This window comes from Oncorhynchus mykiss, chromosome 28 (genome assembly GCF_013265735.2).
Source record: "Oncorhynchus mykiss isolate Arlee chromosome 28, USDA_OmykA_1.1, whole genome shotgun sequence".
NCBI lineage: Eukaryota > Metazoa > Chordata > Actinopteri > Salmoniformes > Salmonidae > Oncorhynchus > Oncorhynchus mykiss.
The window spans coordinates 24,317,718-24,344,585 of record NC_048592.1 but is presented as its reverse complement, the minus strand read 5'-3'; the positions used below and the strand labels follow the sequence as shown (position 1 = coordinate 24,344,585).

Genomic DNA, 26,868 nt, shown 5'->3' with positions numbered 1-26,868 from the left:
ATTCTGTTGTTTGTTGGGACATCATGTAGGCTATCATTATATTCATGGAATCACCAATTAGCTCATATTGTACAATATGCAAAGCAATGCAAAACATATTTTTGCATGAATGTCAATGAGCCTCCATTTGCTTATCATACATGCTCTGTTTTTCTAATTGAATGATTGATCCTAGAATTTCATTGGCTGACTGTTTCTTTAAATACTGGCACTTTGTTTGAGATGTGTCTGCCTAAATATGGACATATTTGATTTGAAGGTGAATGAATGTTTAGGTTGTGCGTCCCTCGACTGTGCACAATGGGAACCTGTTTTTGTTTGTATATTTCAATGTGTTCTACTGTGTGCTCCTTGTCCTTTGACCAGGCTTAAAAGATAGATGTCTGAGGTTTTGACTAATGTTGAAGGACAACATTTTTGTTGTTGTTGAAACTTACTACCTGTTTACATCTTTATTTTGCCACTTTATGAACCTGTATGTACTGTACATGTTAGGCAGAGCTCGATATTATCTTGTTTAAACCTGGGGTGGTGTAGGATTAGCTACATTTGTTCCTCTTCTGCCTCACAAATGCCAGGATATTTATGACTGTCATTCTAGAGCAGTGATCTTTTATTGGAAATGTTTATTAAGCTTAGTGCCTAGGTGGGCTATATTTACAGTAGGTAACTCAATTGAGATCTTTGTCCACAACCTATATTCCATTTGAGGAAAATAATCAACAAGATGGAATTATAAAGGTCTGATATAGGCTGTTTTAAAGCTTCCCTGCATGATGGTAGTCTTTCTGAATAGACTAAAATAACCAGAGGGGAATGAGAAACATCCACTGGGTCTGGGATAACCACAATGACATTATCAGCTGGGGCTGCTATTTAATCAAACATACACTCACTGTCCAATCACTGAAATGTATATTTTAATCTAAATGGTGTGACAAACTCATGTTTGCAAAGTTGTTACATTGGCCACTGTTTTTCACAGTGTCTCTTTCCGGAATGGTGTTGATTGGATGCCACCCCTTACATTCCGTCCCATAGGCTGGTGTTCCAAGCTGTGTAAAATAGATCGTCTGTTAGTTCAGTCACAGTGACATAAGTATTGAGTAAACTAATGCATGATAATTGTTAAAATACCAATACAAACACCAGAATAGATGTAAAGAAATGATTATATTTTAAAACTTGTGCCATAATAGTCAGCTGTAACCAACAGCTTGGAAGGTAAGCTGAAATCATACTATACCGACAGAGATGTGGATTCTTCGCTTTAGTAAGCGTGAAAACTTTATATACTGCTCTAAAAATAGAGCCCACATGGTCCAATGGGAATGAAGGAGTATTCAGTCATCGCACCAACCATATCACAGAAGATCGTCAAGGTGGGCGGGTGTTACACGTTGGCTAAACGATTGGTCAGTATCACGAAAGCGTAATGTAATCACGTGGGGAAGGCTGGCTGTAAGATTTTGAATAGGGAAGTTTACAGTGTCGACGGACTTTCAGGGAGTTCACTGTTTGCTATTAGAGCAAGCAAGAAAGAAAGAGCGTTCCCCGAAGAACACTTTCACCACTGGAAGGCGATCGTCAGACTTACTGCTCTCAACTTTTTTATAACAGCATATTATACATGCTAAGACATCGAAGGCGCACGTTTAAAAAAAAAAGAAGACAATTCAACTACCTTGAATTTTGGGTGTAATTGCAGCTGCATCTATATAGGAGCGAAATGGATGTTATTCCTATGTGCAGCATTTTTCAGGAGCTCCAGATTGTACATGACACCGGATACTTTTCAGCTTTACCATCTCTCGAGGAGTACTGGCAGCAGGTATTTATATTTGTGAATAGTCCTATTTTTGAGAAACACTAAAATGAATGAAACATGTTTTCCCCATCGCAGTAAACGTGTGCGCAACTGCAGGTTGCTGTCAGTGGAGAGGCAAGCTGTCAGGAATGCAAAACAACAAAAAGTTTTACTATTTGGACTTGTAGCACGTTTTTGACACCTTAGTAAATTCCATGCACGTCTTTGTAACAACACAAGCATGCATGCACGTTGCAATTATATTAGTTACGCTAATGGCCTAGTCCAATGAGAACCACGACACATTGTTTTTATTCCGTTTTAGAGACGACTGATGCGTCATCGTGAAAATAGTGTGTGTGTGTGTGTGTGTGTGTCTGTGTGTGCGCGAGAGAGAGAGGTCGTATTTGGAATTAGCGGAGACGAGTATGTGCGTCTTCAAATTATTTTGTTAAAAATTACCACCATCTCTGTCAACATGTGTTTTCATATGAATTACATAATATTCGAGAAACTAGGTATTCTTTTTTTGCTGAGTGATTGAAGTGAATTTGCTACACGGTGTAGTTTCCCTTGCATTTGCGGGCTTGGGGCTGTTCACTCTCCATGCGGTCTGAGGCATTTAAAGCTCGCCAGAGATTCATTCTGCCCTGTTGAAAATAAATGTTTGCAATGAATACAAAGTACTTTTTAGGTTTGCCAGAAATCTATTACATAACTTACCCTATAATGTATATTGCTTTTAACTGATGTTTTCTATATCCAAATAGTTTGAAATTAATTCATTATTAATATTGTTACTTTTGAATATATTAAAGTTAGTGGTCACTTTTGGGTTGTCACGCTTTACGGAAGAGTCCTTACTTCCCTTTTGGAATAAAAAGAAGTCCATAAATGTATGTAGCTCTTGCGGTATTCATAAATAAAGCTTTTTTATGGACCTGCTTGAACCAGGCCTACCTCCTCCATTCCCTTGTGTGCCATGTTATTTCTAGCAATGCCACTGGATCCCTTATTAAATCCACATTATGCTGAATAATTGATACATTTAAAATATCTACAAGCACTTCCCTAACACACAGGGGCCCCTGTAGCATATGTAAATTATATAATTGTGCATGATGACAGCTATGCTGGAGGAAAGAGCACTGCCACCAACTGAGTAATTTCTTCTAAGGAAATGTTTACTAACCTTCCCTGATATAGTCCGCTTCTCAAAAGGCACCCTATTCCCTATATAGTGCACTACTTTGACCACTACCCTGTGGGCCCTGGTCAAAACTATTTCACTATGAAGGGAATAGGGTGCCATTTGGGAAGCAGCCATAGTTCTGAGGACACCCGTTACATGCACTCCACTGCCTTCAGAATTGTACATTGTCTATATATGTACTGCATAGGTTGTTTTATATTCCTATTTCCTACATGGTTTACTCATTATCCTCTCCTCCATCTGTGGGTGTATATATGGGTTGTTTCCTACATGGTTTACTCATTATCCTCTCCTCCATCTGTGGGTGTATATATGGGTTGTTTCCTACATGGTTTACTCATTATCCTCTCCTCCATCTGTGGGTGTATATATGGGTTGTTTCCTACATGGTTTACTCATTATCCTCTCCTCCATCAGTGTGTGTGTATATATGGGTTGTTTACTCATTATCCTCTCCTCCATCTGTGGGTGTATATATGGGTTGTTTCCTACATGGTTTACTCATTATCCTCTCCTCCATCTGTGGGTGTATATATGGGTTGTTTCCTACATGGTTTACTCATTATCCTCTCCTCCATCTGTGGGTGTATATATGGGTTGTTTCCTACATGGTTTACTCATTATCCTCTCCTCCATCTGTGGGTGTATATATGGGTTGTTTCCTACATGGTTTACTCATTATCCTCTCCTCCATCTGTGGGTATATATATATATATATATATGGGTTATTTACTCATTATCCTTTCCTCCATCAGTGTGTGTATATATGGGTTGTTTACTCATTATCCTCTCCTCCATCAGTGTGTGTGTATATATGGGTTGTTTACTCATTGTCCTCTCCTCCATCTGTGTGTGTATATGGGTTGTTTCCTACATGGTTTACTCATTATCCTCTCCTCCATCTGTGTGTGTATTTGGGTTGTTTCCTACATGGTTTACTCATGATCCTCTCCTCCATCAGTGTGTGTGTATATATGGGTTGTTTACTCATTGTCCTCTCCTCCATCTGTGGGTGTATATATGGGTTGTTTCCTACATGGTTTACTCATTATCCTCTCCTCCATCTGTGTGTGTATTTGGGTTGTTTCCTACATGGTTTACTCATTATCCTCTCCTCCATCTGTCTGTGTATTTGGGTTGTTTCCTACATGGTGTCCTCATTTTTCTCTTATCCCATCAGACATGTCTGGAGTTGGAGCGGTACCTCCAGAGCGAGCCCTACGTCTCGGCCACAGACGTCAAGTTTGAGACGAGCCAGGAGGACCTCTGGATGATCCTGGCCCGTGGGGACAAGGCCGAGTCCGACCCAAAGATCCTAACTCACATTAAGGAGGAAGACAATCAGGAGGCCAACAGCTTTAACTCGGACGCCAGCAGCGAGGCGTCCGACGGCTCCGATGACCTCTCCCCTACCCTCGACTTCACCTCCAACCCACTGAGTGACATTATGGGAGAGGGAGAGGACCTGAGTTCTACTGTTATCAGTACTCCACCATCTTCTCCTGAGGTGAGCAAGGAGGCCTCCTCCATATCCTCCCAGGTGTGGAGCGGTATACAGACCGTGTTGCACTCACCTGGGAAACTACAGACCGGGGGCATTGGTGGACGAACGGCCGAGAGGGGAAGCTTAGCCAATGGAGAGGATTCTCCAGATGGGAGGAGGCGGGTCCATAGGTGTCATTTCAACGGATGCCGTAAGGTCTACACGAAAAGTTCCCACTTGAAAGCACACCAGCGTACACATACAGGTAAATCGTTGATTGTGTACAGGTAAACTGCATGACCCAACAACACCTCCTTCCATCCAAGTGTATATGTGGACTTAAAAGAGCAGAATCTCTTAGCTATTCGACCAGGCCCTAGTCTAATATTATACAGGTAATGTAGGCCAGGCCAGAAAGACTGGTGGTGGGTGTTGTTACCCACATGCTAATACTGTTGTCACAGCAGAGAGGCCTTGGAAGAGAAAATCCAGACCAGCTGGTTGTCTCCTCAGTATTCGGAATCTGCAGCCATTTACTTTACAAAGAACATTCAGAAGAGTATTCCGTTTCAGGGGAACTATATTTAAACCTCATCAAAAATTGTACAGGTTCATAGGCATGAATTTGTTCTCTGCATTCTTGGAATAGTTCACTAGAAGGAAGGTTTAAACTGTGAACTAATTCCCACAGCAGCATTGACTTCACGTTAACTAAGGGGGGTAACATAGCAACCTTTTGTGGGCATAGCCAAGCAAGCCATAGAGGATGTGGATTGGATCTTGAAAGCAGATCACATTTCACCATGGGAAAAGAAAACGACTGAATCATTTCAATTTAGAGTGGTGGGAATTTTACATTTACAGTTATTCCTTTCTGAGTTATGTGAGCAGTTGTCCCCCATCACCTCTGACCTCTTGCTGTTTACAGCTGTCTTGTACATGAGCAAGGTTCCAACATTCCAAGCAAACTATGTTACCAGAGCTAATAGAATTTTCACCGTTAGAAATCGTCTACATTTATCCCTTCTCACCCGCCCACTTTATAAGCCCAGAGTTTGCTTATTCAACTATTGTTACGCTGTACATCACAGCTCATATTTACAAGTTGTAGTACTCTATCTAGTAGTATGTAGAACTTATAGTATGTTGTGTCTATTTCTGATTTGAAGCATAATGGAGCACTGCCCTTCATGCTGTCTTTTGATACACAGTAATAATATCATTTGTTTTCTGTTTGCAGGTGAGAAGCCTTACAGGTGCTCATGGGAAGGCTGTGAGTGGCGTTTTGCAAGGAGTGATGAGCTAACCAGACACTTCAGGAAGCACACTGGGGCAAAGCCATTTAAATGCAGTCACTGTGACAGGTAGGAGAAGTGTTTAGGGATGGATTTATCTTTGTTTGTTTTAAATGTTTTATTGAGAAATGTTGAAAATGTCATTAACCATTTTTAAATGTTTGGGCAGCTAAGGCAAATCCATGCACCTGAAATATTGACTTGAATATTACTGCTGTTATATCAGTCTCTTACCTATTCTAAAAATGCTGAGACTAATTTGCTTTCTCTTTCTCCTCCCAGGTGTTTCTCTCGCTCGGACCATTTGGCGCTTCACATGAAGAGACACATCTAAGAGTTGGGTCCCAGAGCGGTGTTGAGGGATGGTCCTGACGGTCTCCTAACCTGCCTGTGGGGAGGTGCAGTGCCCTGAGAGGGGAGGAAGGTGAACAAGGGGAGCGTGCCCCAGTAAAAGCATGCAGGCAATTTCTGCACCATACTTAGTACCTCCAAGACCTCTCGGAGGAAAGAGCTCTGAAAGGTCGACACATTCTGGAAAAAGAATCACGGAAACCAACAAGGATGACGGAGAATGAAGAGATCCGCTAGAGAGAAATAAGAACATGTCAGAGGACAAGGAATAATGTTTTGTCTTTGTATGGTGTCTGATGCTTTGTGGAGTTAGTTCCTGGTCTGGACACATGCAGCGATACTACTCCAATAAACATGTGTTGCTTGTGAGAATGCCTGTGACTGAGTGCCTGCCTGTGGATATATTACTATTAAGTGTATGGTTGTGAGCTGAATGGCGTTGAGGGGATGTTGTGTGGGCTGGGGGTTTGTCTCGTTTTGTGGTAATGAATGAATGAATGAATGAATGCAAGCAAAGGTGTTGTGCTGTTGTGTGGGGCATTGGTTGAATCTAGGCTGGGTTTGGCAGTGTGTGTGTCCGAACCGCCAGTTTGAGGTTTGAGAGGGAGCGCCCCCATCTGAGAGGAGGTGGTAGGACACTCTTAAACGAGGTGGGGATGAGGGAAGTGGATTGTTTGGCGCAGATATAAATTGTGCAATGTATTAAGTAGCGCGTCTCAAAGTTAATGCTACCAAGCTCATTTGTTGTCCATTGTGTAAGCTCTGTATCTAATGGTTGTACAAAACATTAATACCTTCATTATACCAGAAGTTGCATGATCTTGGGTTTGTTTGTCACTCGATGAGTTATAATGAGGGCAAATCCCAATAACAAGCAGCTATACATCTGTTTTACACCATAGATACCACATTATTGTACAGAAACATGTAGCAGTGACTTATTTCTTTTGTTGTGTGTCTGGAGATATCACTATTGCTTGGCAACTGCCTTGATCATGGAATAGTTTATTTCTATTCCGTTTAAAAATGAATTTCTTTATTTTTGTTCTCTTGCTCTCCTCTTTTTCTATATCTGTAAATGCACTGTTGACCTTAATGATGCCTTATGTAAGTGGCCTTGTCCAGATAAATAGATCACTCACATGGGGGGGTTGAAATGCAGTAGTGTATGATTTGAATAGCTTTATTAAGGAGCTGATTCATATGGCCACACCTTTTGCCCTTGTCTAGGTCAGTCTCAAAACTTGAATAAAAGTCAGCTTTATACTTACTGACATTTTACATTTCTGTGCATCATTTGTCAACATACAGTATCTATCCATTAGGACATAATCAAAATGTTTTTAAAATGATCCCTGAGCCGAGACACAATTGTAGAGCACTTGAAACAATTACATTTGAAATGGTTTACTACTGTGTAGTAGCATAATGTGGTATGTTATGCTCTTAAAATGAAATGTGGGATGGTAAATTGGGGAAGTTATTGTCAATTATAGAGTCTCCTAGTTGGTTGGGGGGTTGAGTTCTCGTGACATGTGATCTGCTCGGCCACAAAGGCCTTGGTAAATTAAGATTGATTGCAAATAACCAATTCTGGTCAGGCCATGGTATGTTTAGTGTCTGTTGAATTGTTAAACGCTTACCTGACATGAGTGCTCTCAAACTGACAGTGGATGCTTATTGACCTGCATGGACTTCCTTGTTTTAACACCATACCATTGTACAGTACAGTTGATCTGGTCAACAGTACTGTCAGAAAGTCTCCTTTTAAAATGTACATTGTGGATATCAAACCATGCAAAATGTGTTATTTAAAAATAGTTTTTTTCAAAGAAGCTTATATTTTGCAGGGTAAGGGACCAAACAAATCTAAATTGTGCAGTTTGTTTATGAAAAAGACCAGGACACATTTAACTTGAGAGTACTAATGGCTCAACAAACAAAACAAATGATGTATTGTTTACTTCTGATAGTCTGCTACAGTGTTGGAGAATGATTGACATGTTCTAGCTTGAACGGGGAATGATTCAGTAAAGAGAAATGAAACTGATTGTTGGAGGGATTACACACTGAACAGCTTTCTATAATCAAAATCAAAACTGCAAATTGTCAGCCCTATCTTTAACTAAAGTATCTTTATTGATGAAAAAAAAAGGTTTATTTTTGTTTGATTAATGGCATGTTTTTTTTTTTTTCAAATTGTTTTGTAAAATAGTTATTTCTGTATGAATGTATTTTTTATTGGAGTAATGATTAAAAAATCTCAAATATGTTGGTGTTTTTGTTCTACCTGCTTAATGAGCTCTTACAGTAACTTGAGTGCAATGAAGGTAAAGCTTTTCAAATGTACTCCTTCAGTTTCCTGTCATGTTCAGATCCACCTCACTGTATAGTCAGCTATGTAGGCTACTACCTTTTGGTTACTGGCCCAATGCTTTAACCACTAGGCTACCTGCCATATTAACGAATGTTAGTTTAGTTGGGCTCTTACAATCAAATAATTATATTGAGACTGAGCTGTGTATAGTAATACCAGTATGCCATGCAGTATCACAGACAGCGATGGTCCAGTATGTTCTCATTTCATTATCATGCAGTTTCTAGCACATATAATTAGACTGGTCAGAGGTTCGAAGCATGTTATACTCATTACATTTCTATGTGGTATCATTTTAACACGCCACTGTGCTCTTAACACTAGCAAAAGATCGAGCACATCCTTCTCATGCATATCAAACTGGATCTTCCCAGCCAAGGTCTACTAGTAGAACGAGAACCTCCACAAGCTTAAAACTAGACCATAGTGCATCCCTAGCATTCAACCACACTAATCAAACCTGTGTAGCAACATTGAGGGATCCAGTGCAGTCTGTCACACTGCGACAATGGTAGAGACAATGGCACCAGACTGCCTGCTTGGTCTCCGATGCTGCTGCTATGGGTTAAGTTTAGTTATGTAAGACATAGGCTGCTTCTCAAATGTCACCCTTTTCCCTATTAAGTGCACTACTATTGACCAGGGACCAGAGTGGTCTGGTCAAAAGTAGTGCACTATACAGGGACAAGGTGCCATTATGGATGGAGCCCTAACTGAGATGTGGGGATATTTGTTTCGAGTTCAAAGTGTACTGTGTGTAAATGAATAATGGGCCCTTTTAATAGGCCGTGGTAATGAGCTGCTGTACATCAGAGGAGAAGAGGACCCAGGGGGGATGCAAACGCATGAAGGCACAAAGTATTTGAACCCAGTTCTGGCCTGAACTCAGCCTCAGCCCCCATTGGCCCATTGCCTATAGCCCACTGCCTGTACACAGAGTGGTGAACTAACCCATGCTGCTCAGCCCTCAGGAAAAGAGCGAAGAGCCACAATACTGTGTGGTAGAGAGAAGTGCAGAGGTACCAATTTAATGGATGACTTTAATGATGTTTGCAATAAATGTGGTGTAAACATATAATCTGCACTGTGTGCTTTCTAAACGTGCAATGTCTCAGTCTAAACAAACAATTTAATGTAAATATATGCTGCATCCTAAATGGCACCCTATCCCCTTGTATTACGTCAGATGGCATGACGATTCTGCTTGCAATGATCAGTTGAGGGACGATTGCTGCCTAGGAGTGACGCCATCTGACTTAAAACAATGACACTATCCCCTATATAGTGCACTACTTTTGACCAAAGGCCGTAGGTCAAAAGTAGTGCACTATGTTGGGAATAGGGTGTCATTGGAGACGTAGGCAGCCATTTGGAGGTAAATATAGATTTCTATAACAATCAGCTACAGCAGCAGGTCTTGATCCCTTTTCCTCTATGTCTGTGTGTTTGAACGTGAACCTGCTCCAGGTCTCTATGATACCAATGAGATGATGGTCTACCAACCCCATGCTGGGTTAATGACCTTTCAGTTTACTCTGGTTTTAACTGGCACCCCCTGACACCAAGGTCATATGAGATGAGCTGTGATGTGGTGGGTGAGGGAGGGAGAGAGAGGCATCTGTCTGTCTGTTGAACTGGTGATCTATAGTGTAGGCTGGTACTTTGGATGAAAACAGATGAGATCAATGCAGTGTTTGTGGTTTAAACATCCACATGAAGACATTTCAACAGCCATTACAGCCTTATTATAAAAAATATATTGATAATTAATATCAGTTGTGATGAGATAGTGTCACTGCATCATCTTGGTTCAACATATGGGATTGATACTTACATTACGGACAGAGGGACAGAGGGAGGATAACATGTATTCTATCATAATGAGATGGAATAAAATGTCTTCTATCATAATGATATGGAATAACATGTCTTCTATCATAATGAGATGGAATAAAATGTCTTCTATCATAATGAGATGGAATAAAATGTATTCTATCATAATGAGATTTCATCTAATGTCTTCAATCATAATGAGATGGAATAAAATGTCTTCTATCATAATGAGATGGAATAAAATGTATTCTATCATAATGATATGGAATAAAATGTCTTCTATCATAATGAGATGGAATAAAATGTCTTCTATCATAATGAGATTTCATCAAATGTCTTTTATCATAAGAGATGGAATAAAATGTCTTCTATCATAATGAGATTTCATCAAATGTCTTTTATCATAAGAGATGGAATAAAATGTCTTCTATCATAATGAGATGGAATAAAATGTCTTCAATCATAATGAGATGGAATAAAATGTCTTCTATCATAATGAGATGGAATAAAATGTCTTCTATCATAATGAGATGGAATAAAATGTCTTCTATCGTAATGATATGGAATAAAATGTCTTCTATCATAATGAGATGGAATAAAATGTCTTCAATCATAATGAGATGGAATAAAATGTCTTCTATCATAATGAGATGGAATAAAATGTCTTCTATCGTAATGATATGGAATAAAATGTCTCCATTATTTGCATTAACAGCTTCATTGTGTTACATAAAAACTAATGTTGTGGGGTTCATTTGAAGTAACAACCCAAAAAAGCAATTTGGCCATAGATTCACGTACGACTGTAAAGTAATTTAAAAGACAAGACCTTCTCTTTAAGGTCAGTGAAACTTTTTTCACTAGGAGATCCATCCGTACCTTTTTGTCTTGTAGGTTAGCTAACTCCACTTGACTCCATTTGAATGCATCTGTCACCATGGCAACTACTTTATTTTGACTTGTTTTGCCTGTGGGAGGTTTTTCAGTCAGCTTTTTCTAATTTCACAGCATGTGAATATCTCCATTCAGTAATTACAATCCCATCCATTCTCATTTTCTATGTCCAGACAATGTGCCTAAATATACAAGCCCAAAATGTCCACGCTTCCCCTATCTCTCTGTCTCACACACACACGCACACTCACACACACGGAAAAGCATTTAACAATGACGAACCCCTTGCCACACACACATGCACACAGGCATGCAAGAGAGTAAAAGTCTAATTCAATTATCAAACTTTTTTTCAAAATCCAACTTTTTTCCCTCTAACTCTAAACAAAAAGGAGAGGAATAGGAAGTAGCCTAGTACCACATCCATTGTCCCTTTAAAGGGCAGAAAGGTCTTAAGTGATAACACTTGACTTTGTGACAGAGTCAGGATACGTCAGTTTGTCAGTTGGCCCAAAATGCAATGTTAGTGTGATGTCACACCAGATGCCTGCAGCTTTACTCGTCTGTCCATGATCTGAAAATACTTTAAGAGGTTAGCGACACGTTCTCTAGAAAGCTCCAGTTCAGAGGTGACACATGAAAGAGATGTTAGTGTACCTGGGGGCTCTGGTCAAAAGTAGTGTTCTTTTTAGGGATTAAGGAACCATTTGGGACACAACCACCCCAACTCTCCTAAGCTATCCAGACCTGCTTGACCAAAATGTCACATATTATAAGTCGCAATGTATTGCCAGTGATGAAAAATATTTGTAAAATAAAACAAATTAATGAGCAATTATGTAGACATTTACAGATACAGTGGGGCAAAAAAGTATTTAGTCAGCCACCAACTGTGTAATTTTCATCATAGGTACACTTCAACTATGACAGACAAAATGAGAAAAAAATCCAGAAAATCACATTGTAGGATTTTTTATGAATTTATTTGCAAATTATGGTGGAAAATAAGTATTTGGTCACCTACAAACAAGCAAGATTTCTGGCTCTCACAGACCTGTAACTTCTTCTTTAAGAGGCCCCTCTGTCCTCCACTCGTTACCTGTATTAATGGCACCTGTTTGAACTTGTTATCAGTATAAAAGACACCTGTCCACAACCTCAAACAGTCACACTCCAAACTCCACTATGGCCAAGACCAAAGAGCTGTCAAAGGACACCAGAAACAAAATTGTAGACCTGCACCAGGCTGGGAAGACTGAATCTGCAATAGGTAAGCAGCTTGGTTTGAAGAAATCAACTGTGGGAGCAATTATTAGGAAATGGAAGACATACAAGACCACTGATAATCTCCCTCGATCTGGGGCTCCACGCAAGATCTCACCCCGTGGGGTCAAAATGATCACAAGAACGGTGAGCAAAAATCCCAGAACCACACGGGGGGACCTAGTGAAGGACCTGCAGAGAGCTGGGACCAAAGTAACAAAGCCTACCATTAGTAACACACTACGCCGCCAGGGACTCAAATCCTGCAGTGCCAGACGTGTCCCCCTGCTTAAGCCAGTACATGTCCAGGCCCGTCTGAAGTTTGCTAGAGAGCATTTGGATGATCCAGAAGAAGATTGGGAGAATGTCATATGGTCAGATGAAACCAAAATATAACTTTTTGGTAAAAACTCAACTCGTTGTGTTTGGAGGACAAAGAATGCTGAGTTGCATCCAAAGAACACCATACCTACTGTGAAGCATGGTGGAAACATCATGCTTTGGGGCTGTTTTTCTGCAAAGGGACCAGGACGACTGATCCGTGTAAAGGAAAGAATGAATGGGGCCATGTATCGTGAGATTTTGAGTGAAAACCTCCTTCCATCAGCAAGGGCATTGAAGATGAAACGTGGCTGGGTCTTTCAGCATGACAATGATCCCAAACACACCGCCCAGGCAACGAAGGAGTGGCTTCGTAAGAAGCATTTCAAGGTCCTGGAGTGGCCTAGCCAGTCTCCAGATCTCAACCCCATAGAAAATCTTTGGAGGGAGTTGAAAGTTTGTGTTGCCCAGCAACAGCCCCAAAACATCACTGCTCTTGAGGAGATCTGCATGGAGGAATGGGCCAAAATACCAGCAACAGTGTGTGAAAACCTTGTGAAGACTTACAGAAAACATTTGACCTCTGTCATTGCCAACAAAGGGTACAGTGCCTTGCGAAAGTATTCGCCCCCCTTGAACTTTGCGACCTTTCGCCACATTTCAGGCTTCAAACATAAAGATATAAAACTGTATTTTTTTGTGAAGAATCAACAATAAGTGGGACACAATCATGAAGTGGAACGACATTTATTGGATATTTCAAACTTTTTTAACAAATCAAAAACTGAAAAATTGGGCGTGCAAAATTATTCAGCCCCCTTAAGTTAATACTTTGTAGCGCCACCTTTTGCTGCAATTACAGCTGTAAGAGTCGCTTGGGGTATGTCTCTATCAGTTTTGCACATCGAGAGACTGACATTTTTTCCCATTCCTCCTTGCAAAACAGCTCGAGCTCAGTGAGGTTGGATGGAGAGCATTTGTGAACAGCAGTTTTCAGTTCTTTCCACAGATTCTAGATTGGATTCAGGTCTGGACTTTGACTTGGCCATTCTAACACCTGGATATGTTTATTTTTGAACCATTCCATTGTAGATTTTGCTTTATGTTTTGGATCATTGTCTTGTTGGAAGACAAATCTCCGTCCCAGTCTCAGGTCTTTTGCAGACTCCATCAGGTTTTCTTCCAGAATGGTCCTTTATTTGACTCCATCCATCTTCCCATCAATTTTAACCATCTTCCCTGTCCCTGCTGAAGAAAAGCAGGCCCAAACCATGATGCTGCCACCACCATGTTTGACAGTGGGGATGGTGTGTTCAGCTGTGTTGCTTTTACGCCAAACATAACGTTTTGCATTGTTGCCAAAAAGTTCAATTTCATCTGACCAGAGCACCTTCTTCCACATGTTTGGTGTGTCTCCCAGGTGGCTTGTGGCAAACTTTAAACAACACTTTTTATGGATATCTTTAAGAAATGGCTTTCTTCTTGCCACTCTTCCATAAAGGCCAGATTTGTGCAATATACGACTGATTGTTGTCCTATGGACAGAGTCTCCCACCTCAGCTGTAGATCTCTGCAGTTCATCCAGAGTGATCATGGGCCTCTTGGCTGCATTTCTGATCAGTCTTCTCCTTGTATGAGCTGAAAGTTTAGAGGGACGGCCAGGTCTTGGTAGATTTGCAGTGGTCTGATACTCCTTCCATTTCCATATTACCGCTTGCACAGTGCTCCTTGGGATGTTTAAAGCTTGGGAAATCTTTTTGTATCCAAATCCGGCTTTAAACTTCTTCACAACAGTATCTCGGACCTTCCTGGTGTGTTCCTTGTTCTTCATGATGCTCTCTGCGCTTTTAACGGACCTCTGAGACTATCACAGTGCAGCTGCATTTATACGGAGACTTGATTACACACAGGTGGATTGTATTCATCATCATTAGTCATTTAGGTCAACATTGGATCATTCAGAGATCCTCACTGAACTTCTGGAGAGAGTTTGCTGCACTGAAAGTAAAGGGGCTGAATAATTTTGCACGCCCAATTTTTCAGTTTTTGATTTGTTAAAAAAGTTTGAAATATCCAATAAATGTCGTTCCACTTCATGATTGTGTCCCACTTGTTGTTGATTCTTCACAAAAAAAATACAGTTTTATATCTTTATGTTTGAAGCCTGAAATGTGGCAAAAGGTCGCAAAGTTCAAGGGGGCCGAATACTTTCGCAAGGCACTGTATATAACAAAGTATTGAGATAAACTTTTGTTATTGACCAAATACTTATTTTCTACCATAATTTGCAAATAAATTCATTTAAAATCCTACAATGTGATTTTCAGGATTTTTTTCCTCATTTTGTCTGTCATTGTTGAAGTGTACCTATGATGAAAACTACATGCCTCTCTCATCTTTTTAAGTGGGAGAACTAGTAAAATTGATGGCTGACTAAATACTTTTTTGCCCCACTATATCTACATACAGTGCTTTCGGAAAGTATTCAGACCCCTTGACCTTTTACACATTTTGTTATGTTACAGCCTTAATCTAAAATATTTTAATTAAAAATTGTCAATTAAAATTCTAAAAACCTGTTTTCGATATGTCATTATGGGGTATTGTGTGTTCCTGAATATGTGTTTGTAATCCATTTTAGAAAAGGCTGTAACCTAACAAAATGTGGAAAATGTCAAGGGATCTGAATGCATTCCAAATGCATTGTATGTTTGGCAGATGGTATTCGATACCAACATTTAAATATAGAGTACTGTACTTTAACTCAGAGTGCACTAAATGCCACCAGGAATGAAACCATGATATTCTATACATTGTCAGTGTAATCTGTGTTCCTTGTTGTCTGTCTGTCCTTGTAAGGTTGTGTTCCTTGTTGTCTGTCTGTCCTCGTAAGGTTGTGTCTCTTGTTATCAGTCTGTCCTTGTAAGGTTGTGTTCCTTGTTGTCTGTCTGTCCTTATAAGTTTGTGTCTCTTGTTATCAGTCTGTCCTTGAAAGGGTGTGTTTCTTGTTGTCTGTCTGTCCTTATAAGTTTGTGTTCCTTGTTGTCAGTCTGTCCTTGAAAGGGTGTGTTTCTTGTTGTCTGTCTGTCCTTATAAGTTTGTGTTCCTTGTTGTCAGTCTGTCCTTGAAAGGGTGTGTTTCTTGTTGTCTGTCTGTCCTTATAAGTTTGTGTTCCTTGTTGTCAGTCTGTCCTCGTAAGGTTGTGTCTCTTGTTATCAGTCTGTCCTTGTAAGGGTGTGTTTCTTGTTGTCAGTCTGTTAGATCTTCACCACTGAACATATGTTTCCTCTTTCCAAAATGAAGTGGCTGTGATCCTGATTAATTGGATAGTTATTTTTTTACTACATCCTATAGCTTATTATTTACAAGGCCAGTTAACTTTTCTATGGACGCCAGAGGTCAAGAGGCTACCAACTGGTTTATTTAATGTAAACAATGGCCCAGGTTAGCTAGTGTTTTACCATAGAGCACTGTAGAGGATTCAGCTTAGTGTCCAAGGCAAAACAGATATAGTTACTGATATATTGTTGATGGCCATACATGTACCTGACAATGGATCCACATTTAGACTGTAGACTTTCAGGCTAGTTTCATTACTTTTATAAATTTGTTTTTCTCATATCGTTATATTGCTCCATAGCAGACTAACAACGTAAGGAAGTTCAATCGTGTGGCCTTCTGAAGTCCTTCCCTCACGTGGACAAAGAAAATAAGTTTCTTTATACTTTGTTAAGATAACGAACAATTTGTGCAGCTTGTGAAAGTTCAAGGCAAACACAAAGTTCCTTAATTTGTGTAATCAAGGGAAATGGAGTGAATAAATCTTGTGGTTAATCTAATAATGCATTCCCTTTGTGGTGGTTCTGAAAAGCCTTTTAGGAACTGACACTTCAGCCACAGAAAGGGCAGCATGGAGTACTACAGGCTATATGCCAGGCATGCTCAGAATATTTCTGTCTGCAGACACACACACACACACACACACACACACACACACACACACACACACACACACACACACATTGTTTAGTTTGTTTATTCAATGAGTCAATGTGTTTGTACCTGTCCATGTCCCTATTGAAATAAACCATAGGTCTCCTGCAAATTAACAATCACTTGTCGTTAACATAGAATACGATTGATTTAAAAAAAAATCATGGCAACAATGTATTGTTCATGAAATTATGCTTGAATTTGACATATTCCCACCCCCATAATTCAAATATCTGACCACCCAAACATTCCAAGTCAAAGCCGCCATGTAAACAATGTGTCATTGTAAAGTGTTTGATCACTGAGCCTATTCTCATGGAGCTCCTGAGATTTGTGACTGGGGTGATGCACTCAAGGCTGAAAAGCATAGCTTTTTGATTTGGGTTTCGGGGGATCATTTTTTTTAAAGAATAATAAAACAACTGTCAACTAATTGGCAAAAGTAGCAAGCACTGGAAAACTACAAAGTGATTCCACATGGGAGATGTAGAAAACCACGTTATTAGCAGTAGCACTGCAGACACAGCAGAGAGAGAGTGAGGAGAGGAAGTTTCAGAGCATCTTCTGCAAACAGTATATTCCCAGGAGTAGCTAGTATTTTTATACTTTCGTTGTAAAATGTATGTATTTTCACACTACAAAATAGAAAGTCGTGATGATGCCAGAGGAGCGACTGTTCTTTGTCAATTAACTCAGAATGATGGTGGTCTAGGATTGATGGATGACTACATTTAAAATGACCCTGACGCACACTCACACACAGAACTCCAGAACAGACTTAAATCAGTTTTTGCTCATGTCTGTCAAAGACAAAATTACATGTTTTTTTTTCAGGTCAAATAATACAATTCTTCCTTCATATGTTCAAAGACATATACAGTGCCTTCAGAAAGTACTTACACCCCCTGACTATTTCCCCCAAAAATGGTGTTACAAAGTAGGATTAAAATGCATTTAATTGTACTTTTTTGTTAACGATCTATACAAAATACTCTGTAATGTCTAAGTGAAAAAAATATTGGATTCTATTTTTTTATTAATGGCAAATTAGATATGTATTCAACAAATTATGTTAGAATCCCCTTTGGCAGTGATTACAGCTATGAGTCTTTCTGGGTAAATCTCTAAGAGCTTTGCAAACCTGGATTGTACAATATTCAATATTATACAATATTTGTTCCATTATTCTTTTTAAAATTCTTCAAGCTCTGTTAAGTTGGTTGTTGATCATTGCAAGTCTAAACTGTAACTAGACCACTCAGGAACATTCAATGTCATCTTGGTATGTGATTCCAGTATATTTTCTGGCCTTGAATATTAGGTTATTGTCCTGCAGAAAGGAGACTGAACCAGGTTTTCCTCTAGGATTATTTTCCTATTCCTTTTCTTTTTATACTAAACAACTCCCTAGTCCTTACCGATGACAAGCATAACAACAAACTTTATTTGACTCTTTGCAAACTGGAATCCATATATCCTGAGGCTGCATTCATTGTAGCTGGGGATTTTAACAAGGCTAATCTGAAAACAAGACTCCCTAACTTGTATCAGCATATCAATTGCGCAACCAGGGCTGGAAAAACCTTGGATCATTGCTATTCTAACTTCTGCGACGCATATAAGGGCCTGCCTCGCTCTCCTTTCGGAAAAGCTGACCACGACTCCATTTTGTTGATCCCTGCCTACAGACAGAAACTAAAACAAGAAGCTCCCGCGCTGAAGTCTGTTCAACGCTGGTCGGACCAATCTGATTCCACACTCCAAGACTGCTTCCATCACGTGGACTGGGATATGTTTCATATTGCATCAAACAACAACATTGATGAATACGCTGATTCGGTGAGCGAGTTCATTAGATTGTGCGTTGAAGATGTCGTTCCCATAGCAACGATTAAAACATTCCCAAACCAGAAACCGTGGATTGATGGCAGCATTCTCTTTCACTGCAGCCGACGTGAGGAAAACATTTAAACGTGTTAACCCTCGCAAGGCTGCAGGCCCAGACGGAATCCACAGCCGCGCCCTCAGAGCATGCGCAGACCAGCTGGCTGGTGTGTTTACGGACATATTCAATCAATCCCTATCCCAGTCTGTTGTTCCCACATGCTTCAAGAGGGCCACCATTGTTCCTGTTCCCAAGAAAGCTAAGGTAACTGAGCTAAACGACTACCGCCCAGTAGCACTCACTTCCGTCTTCATGAAGTGCTTTGAGAGACTAGTCAAGGACCATATCACCTCCACCCTACCTGACACCCTAGACCCACTCCAATTTGCTTACCGCCCAAATAGGTCCACAGACGATGCAATCTCGACCACACTGCACACGACTGCGTGGCCACGCACGCCTCCAACTCAATCATCAAGTTTGCGGAAGACACAACAGTGGTAGGCTTGATTACCAACAATGACGTGACGGCCTACAGGGAGGAGGTGAGGGCCCTCGGAGTGTGGTGTCAGGAAAATAACCTCACACTCAACGTCAACAAAACTAAGGATATGATTGTGGACTTCAGGAAACAGCAGAGGGAACACCCCCCTATCCACATCGATGGAACAGTAGTGGAGAGGGTAGTAAGTTTTAAGTTCCTCGGCGTACACATCACAGACAAACTGAATTGGTCCACCCACACAGGCAGCAGCGCCTCTCAACCTCAGGAGGCTGAAGAAATTCGGCTTGTCACCAAAAGCACTCACAAACTTCTACAGATGCACAATCGAGAGCATCCTGTCGGGCTGTATCACCGCCTGGTACTGCAACTGCTCCACCCACAACCATAAGGCTCTCCAGAGGGTAGTGAGGTCTGCACAACGCATCACCGGGGGCAAACTACCTGCCCTCCAGGACACCTACACCACCCGATGTCACAGGAAGGCCATAAAGTTCATCAAGGACAACAACCACCCGAGCCACTGCCTGTTCACCCCGCTATCATCCAGAAGGCGAGGTCAGTACAGGTGCATCAAAGCTGGGACCGAGAGACTGAAAAACAGCTTCTATCTCAAGGCCATCAGACTGTTAAACAGCCACCACTAACATTGAGTGGCTGCTGCCAACACACTGACTCAACTCCAGCCACTTTAATAATGGGAATTGATGGGAATTGATGTCAAATATATCACTAGCCAGTATGTAAACAATGCTACTTAATATAATGTTTACATACCCTACATTATTAATCTCATATGTATACGTATATACTGTACTCTATATCATCTACTGCATCTTTATGTAATACATGTATCACTAGCCACTTTAACTATGCCACTTTGTTTACATACTCATCTCATATGTATATACTGCACTCAATACCATCTACTGTATCTTGCCTATGCCGCTCTGTACCATCAATCATTCATATATCTTTATGTACATATTCTTTATCCCCTTACACTTGTGTCTATAAGGTAGTAGTTTTGGAATTGTTAGCTAGATTACTTGTTGGTTATTACTGCATTGTCGGAACTAGAAGCACAAGCATTTCGCTACACTTGCATTAACATCTGCTAACCATGTGTATGTGACAAATAAAATTTGATTTGATTTGATGCAGCCACCACCATGCTTGACAATATGAAGAGTGGTACTCAATGATGTGTTGTGTTGGATTTTCACTAAACATAATGCTTTGTATTCAGGCCAAAAAGTACATTTCTTTGCCACATTTTTTGCATTACTTTAGTGCATCATGGCAAACAGAATGCATGTTTTGGAATATTTTTATGCTGTACAGACTTCCTTCTTTTCACCTCATCATTTAGGTTAGTATTGGGGAGTAACTAAAATGATTGATCCATCCTAGTTTTCTCCTATCACAGCCATTTTCCTCTGTGACTGGTTTAAAATCACTATTGGCTTTATGGTGAAATCCCTGAGCGGTTTCCTTCCTCTCCGGCATCTGTTCGGACGCCTGTTTCTTTGTAGTGACTGAGTGTATTGATGCACCACCCAAAGTGTAATTAATAACTTATCCATGCTCAAAGGGATATTCAATGTCTGCTTCTTCTATTTTTTACAAAAGGGTTGAATATTTATTGTCTCAAGACATTTTAGCTTTTCATTTTATTATAATTTGTACAAATTTGCCATTTGACATTATGGGGTATTGTGTGTGTGGATCAGTGAAAAAAAATCTAAATGTAATACATTTTAAAATCAGGCTGTAACATAACGAAATGTGGGAAAAGTCAAGGGGTGTGAAGACTTTCTGAGGACACTGTATCTTCCCCCATCATAATACTAATAAAATACTATCACCAGAATAACCACTAAATACACTGCTCTGCTTGTTGTCTGCTCTGCTTTCTTCCACTGCAGATGTCAGAGAGCCATGCAAAGCTATTTGGCATGTTGTGCCAAATCCACAACTTCGGCCTACTGAAAGGTATGAGATAGGTGGGTGCTTGCAATGCTCCAGTGATCTTGTGAATGACAGAGAGAGAAGCTTATTTTTCTCTCTGAATTACAGTGCACTGCACTCCTCTGAATTTCCCATCACTATTGACTAAAAACAAAGCATGTGTGTGTGTGTGTGCACTGTGGGCTCTAACACACACACACACACACACACACACACACACACACACACACACACACACACACACACACACACACACACGTACACACACACACACACACACACACACACACACACACACGCACACACATACACACACACACACACACACACACACACACACACACACACACACACACACACACACACACACACATATACAAGTCCACATGTAGAATTGACTTACCTTTACTGCTGAAAGAAATATTCCTCAATTATTCCAATGGATGAGTGTCAGTGTGATGGGTCTGAATAGGATGGTATCAAGTAGCTATAATTACGAGACCAAAATTATGCAGTTTAGTATACAGTCTCAAACCATAATAGCAAATTATGTTAAACTGTAAGCTTGGTGCATAATTATTTTAATTTAGTTTACACCAAGATCATGCATAATCATCATATTTGGACTAAATACTTGACAGGAACATTTGTCTTTGTTTTGACAAGTACGGTTCATGTACAGATGTAGGATCTTAATTTGATCAGCCTGTTGCAAGAGAACTTTCTGGAATGCAGGAAATGTAAAACTTGTAATGAATTTGGTTGAAAAAGGCTTCTGAAGTTTGTAATTGTCACTTTGAAATTTCAGACTTGCTTTTCCCTTATTAAAAAAGTATCAACCCCTACACAAATGTCCATTCATTATAATCCACATAATAATTCACATTTCCTATTGCTGCAGGATTATTTTCCTTCTGTAGCAAACTGGTTCAAATTAAGATCCTACATCTGTAAGATTGACGTCAACCAGAAGTAAACAGACAAACAAACAAATAAACAAACAAACAGTGGAGAATATGTTCTCATTTCTCGAGTGGTAAGACAAAGAGGCCGATCATGTCACCATGACAGCATGAGAGTGCCGAGTATAGGATCAGAATGACTAGAATGGGATTTCCGTGATTCTAATTATATGGTGCTGAGCACTCAGTGTGTGCATCATAGAGATCCTATTAAATTATTAGAGGGTCTATGTCATGAACCCTAAAAGCTCCATAATGGGGCCAAAGTCGCAGCCATCTTGGTCAGGGAGAAATCCAATACCAGTCTAATTGGAATGAATGACAGTAGAGACATAGTTAACGCAGGAAAATATAAAGTAAGGCATGTGATGGTTCTGAAATTGTGTGATGGGATTATAGTCAACCTAAAATATTGTCGTATAATTATAAATACAGTTTATACGGGTTTTATACACATTTTCAGAATAAATAGCCTCTAAAATATATGTTAGCAGCCCATACATTTCTCAGATGTTGTTTTCTTGGAAAGCTGTGAGTGCTATTATATGATACCATGTCAGTACTTGTATTTATTTATCATCAACTGATTTGAGCCAGTGTATGGCTGTGGATTGACTGCATTATTGGAATGGAATGTTGGCACATTGGCAGTTGATTAGAAAATAGTATTGAATAATTCCTGTTAGCAGTTGATGTTATTATTTAATAACACAGACCCCATCGCAAATCAGTGGGAGGATAATTGGTTTATTCAAATAGGACAAATCATGCTTGGAAGTAGATGGTCATTCTCCCCTCTCTTCTGTGATGCTCGCCTGAGACTCTCTCCTGTAATTCTCTCCACAGAACAAAGGTACAGGATGTAGCTTATAACCCAGCCCTAGCCTGTGGTTGACCAATTAGAATTCCTTGCAATAAAACTGAGCCAATGGCCAAATAACAAGTATCCTGTTTCAGGTTGGACCAATGAGAACATGCCACACATAAGTTCAGGACTGACATTCCTAACAGATGTTGAATTGAAAACCAACCACTTCCATTGATAATTCCCTATTACAGAAAAATCACAATTTCCCTTGATCGTTTTTACTCTATTGACTTTCGTCCTCTGTCTCTGCGTTGTGTATTTATCTTCGAAATATTCTTATTTAAAAAATAAATATACTTAAATGTATTTTTATAAGATAAAAAAAATTAAACATGAAAAAATAGGCAGTATAAAAAACATGAAACACCTTGCATTTCATTAAAACACAAAGAGCATATTGTACTGTTACAATAAGAAATAGATTTCACACAACTGTATAGAAAATAATTGTCCCTTACGATTCCTACCTCATCCTGTATTAGGAGGAAACTTCCAACAAAAAAGTATTGTCTACAAGACAATAATATTCAGTTGTCCTATTGGCAAGGTAATCACTCACCAAGTCCTTTAAAAGTGACCAGCTCTTCCACACTGGTATCAGTACCACATAGATAACTATTAAAAATGATGTTCTGACAGTCTGCCGGTAGTGAGGAATACGTCTTCCGTTCCACTGGTTGCACTTCACCGGTGATCTTGTATTGTTTCAGGTACAATCCTTGAAACGAAGGATATTGCTGCAGCCTCAGACGATAGATTATTCTCATAACCTGTAATGAAGGAAACAAAAAAGTGAAAGTAACATGTCCTGGTTTCAAGAGAAATTGATATTTCTAAGCATGTCCCGATTTTCAGGAAAAAGTTGGGCATTTCACCTACAGTGGGGCGAACAAGTATTTGATACACTGCAGATTTTGCAAGTTTTCCTACTTACAAAGCATGTAGAGGTCTGTAATTTTTATCATAGGTACACTTCAACTGTGAGAGACGGAATCTAAAACAAAAATCCAGAAAATCACATTGTATGATTTTTAAGTAATTATTTTTCATTTTATTGCATGACATAAGTATTTGATACATCAGAAAAGCCGAACTTAATATTTGGTACAGAAACCTTTGTTTGCAATCACAGAGATCATGCGTTTCCTGTAGTTCTTGACCAGGTTTGCACACACTGCAGCAGGGATTTTGGCCCACTCCTCCATACAGACCTTCTCCAGATCCTTCAGGTTTCAGGGCTGTCGCTGGGCAATACGGACTTTCAGCTCCCTCCAAAGATTTTCTATTGGTTTTTCAATTTTCTATTGGGTCTATTGGGTATTGCTTCTTACGGAGCCACTCCTTAGTTGCCCTGGCTGTGTGTTTCGGGTCGTTGTCATGCTGGAAGACCCAGCCACGACCCATCTTCAATGCTCTTACTGAGGGAAGGAGGTTGTTGGCAAAGATCTCGCGATACCTGGCCCCATCCGTCCTCCCCTCAATACGGTGCAGTCGTCCTGTCCCCTTTGCAGAAAAGCATCCCCAAAGAATGATGTTTCCACCTTCATGCTTCACGGTTGGGATGGTGTTCTTGGGGTTGTACTCATCCTTCTTCTTCCTCCAAACACGGCGAGTGGAGTTTACACCAAAAAGCTCTATTTTTGCCTCATCAGACCACATGACCTTCTCCCATTCCTCCTCTGGATCATCCAGATGGTCATTGGCAAACTTCAGATGGGCCTGGACATGCGCTGGCTTGAGCAAGGGGACCTTGCGTGCGCTGCAGGATTTTAATCCATGACGGCATAGTGTGTTATTAATTGTTTTCTTTGAGACTGTGGTCCCAGCTCTCTTCAGGTCATTGACCAGGTCCTGCCGTGTAGTTCTGGGCTGATCCCTCACCTTCCTCATGATCATTGATGCCCAACAAGGTGAGATCTTGCATGGAGCCCCAGACCGAGGGTGATTGACCGTCATCTTGAACTTCTTCCATTTTCTAATAATTGCACCAACAGTTGTTGCCTTCTCACCAAGCTGCTTGCCTATTGTCCTGTAGCCCATCCCAGCCTTGTGCAGGTCTACAATTTTATCCCTGATGTCCTTACACAGCTCTCTAGTCTTGGCCATTGTGGAGAGGTTGGAGTCTGTTTGATTGAGTGTGTGGACAGGTGTCTTTTATACAGGTAACAAGTTCAAACAGGTGCAGTTAATACAGGTAATGAGGGGAGAACAGGAGGGCTTCTTAAAGAAAACTAACAGGTCTGTGAGAGCCGGAATTCTTACTGGTTGGTAGGTGATCAAATACTTATGTCATGTAATAAAATGCAAATTGTAACGGTTTTCTTGATGTGAAGGAGAGTCGGACCAAAATGCAGCGTGTAGATTGCGATCCATGTTTTAATGAACAAACGTAAAACACGAATCAATGCAAACACTACAAAATAAAGAACGTGATGAACGTAACGAAAACCTAAAACAGCCTATCTGGTGAAAAACACATAGACAGGAACAATCACCCACAAACACACAGTGAAACCCAGGCTACCTAAATATGGTTCCCAATCAGAGACAATGACGAACACCTGCCTCTGATTGAGAACCATATCAGGCCGAACATAGAACTAGACAAACTAGACATGTAACATAGAATGCCCACTCAGATCACACCCTGACCAATCAAAACATAGAAAATACAAAGTAAACTATGGTCAGGGCGTGACAGTACCCCCCCCCCCCAGGTGCGGACTCCGGCCGCAAAACCTGAACCTATAGGGGAGGGTCTGGGTGGGCATCTGTCCGCGGTGGCGGCTCTGGCGCTGGACGTGGACCCCACTCCATGACAGTTTTAATCCCCCTCCTAAACGTCCCTAAATAGGTTACCCACCACAATGATAACATGGGACAGAGGGACAGCTCGGGACAGAGGTAACTCGGGACAGATGGGTAGCTCAGCACTGAGAGGAAGCTCAGCACTGAGAAGAAGCTCAGCACTGAGAGGAAGCCCAGGCAGGTAGTAGAAACTACCAGAACCTGGCTGGCTGGCGGTTTCAGCAGATCCTGGTCGACTAGCAGATCTGGAAGAATCTGGTCGACTGGCGGATCTGGGAGAATCTGGTCGACTGGCGGATCTGGGAGAATCTGGTCGACTGGCGGATCTGGGAGAATCTGGTCGACTGGCGGATCTGGGAGAATCTGGTCGACTGGCAGATCTGGGAGAATCTGGACGACTGGCAGATCTGAGAGAGTCTGGTCGACTGGCAGATCTGGAAGAGTCTGGTCGACTGGCAGATCTGGAAGAGTCTGGACGACTGGCAGATCTGGAAGAGTCTGGACGACTGGCAGATCTGGAAGAGTCTGGACGACTGGCAGATCTGGAAGAGTCTGGACGACTGGCAGATCTGGAAGAGTCTGGACGACTGGCAGATCTGGAAGAGTCTGGACGACTGGCAGATCTGGAAGAGTCTGGTCAACTGGCAGATCTGGAAGAGTCTGGTCGACTGGCAGATCTGGGAGAGTCTGGTCGACTGGCAGCTCTGGCTGCTCCATGCTGACTGGCTGCTCCATGATGACTGGCAGCTCTGGCTGCTCCATGCTGACTGGCTGCTCCATGCTGACTGGCAGCTCTGGCTGCTCCATGCTGACTGGCTGCTCCATGCTGACTGGCAGCTCTGGCTGCTCCATGCTGACTGGCTGCTCCATGCTGACTGGCGGCCCTGGCTGCTCCATGCTGACTGGCGGCCCTGGCTGCTCCATGCTGACTGGCGGCCCTGGCTGCTCCATACTGACTGGCGGCCCTGGCTGCTCCATGCTAACTGGCAGCTCTGGCGGCTCCTTGCAGACTGGCAGCTCTGGCGGCTCCTTGCAGACTGGC

The 26,868-nt window shown here is 41.0% G+C and overlaps 1 protein-coding gene across 1 annotated transcript; it reads left to right on the top strand.

The window, feature by feature from the left end:
* Nucleotides 1-1,474: 1,474 nt before the first annotated feature.
* Nucleotides 1,475-8,419, top strand: LOC110508778 (Krueppel-like factor 6). The gene is made up of 4 exons (XM_021589593.2): nucleotides 1,475-1,831; nucleotides 4,201-4,768; nucleotides 5,744-5,867; nucleotides 6,081-8,419. Exons 1-4 carry the CDS (start codon nucleotides 1,730-1,732, stop codon nucleotides 6,130-6,132), a joined length of 846 nt encoding a protein of 281 aa, XP_021445268.1. The 5' UTR covers nucleotides 1,475-1,729; the 3' UTR covers nucleotides 6,133-8,419.
* The last annotated feature ends 18,449 nt before the right edge of the window (nucleotides 8,420-26,868 follow it).

Excerpts from the sequence above, each read along its gene's own strand:
- LOC110508778 (XM_021589593.2), top strand. The coding sequence starts at position 1,730 with ATGGATGTTATTCCTATGTGCAGCATTTTTCAGGAGCTCCAGATTGTA. Across the intron at positions 1,832-4,200 it reads TCGAGGAGTACTGGCAGCAG|ACATGTCTGGAGTTGGAGCG; the intron begins GTATTTATATTT and ends TTATCCCATCAG. Across the intron at positions 5,868-6,080 it reads AAATGCAGTCACTGTGACAG|GTGTTTCTCTCGCTCGGACC; the intron begins GTAGGAGAAGTG and ends TTCTCCTCCCAG.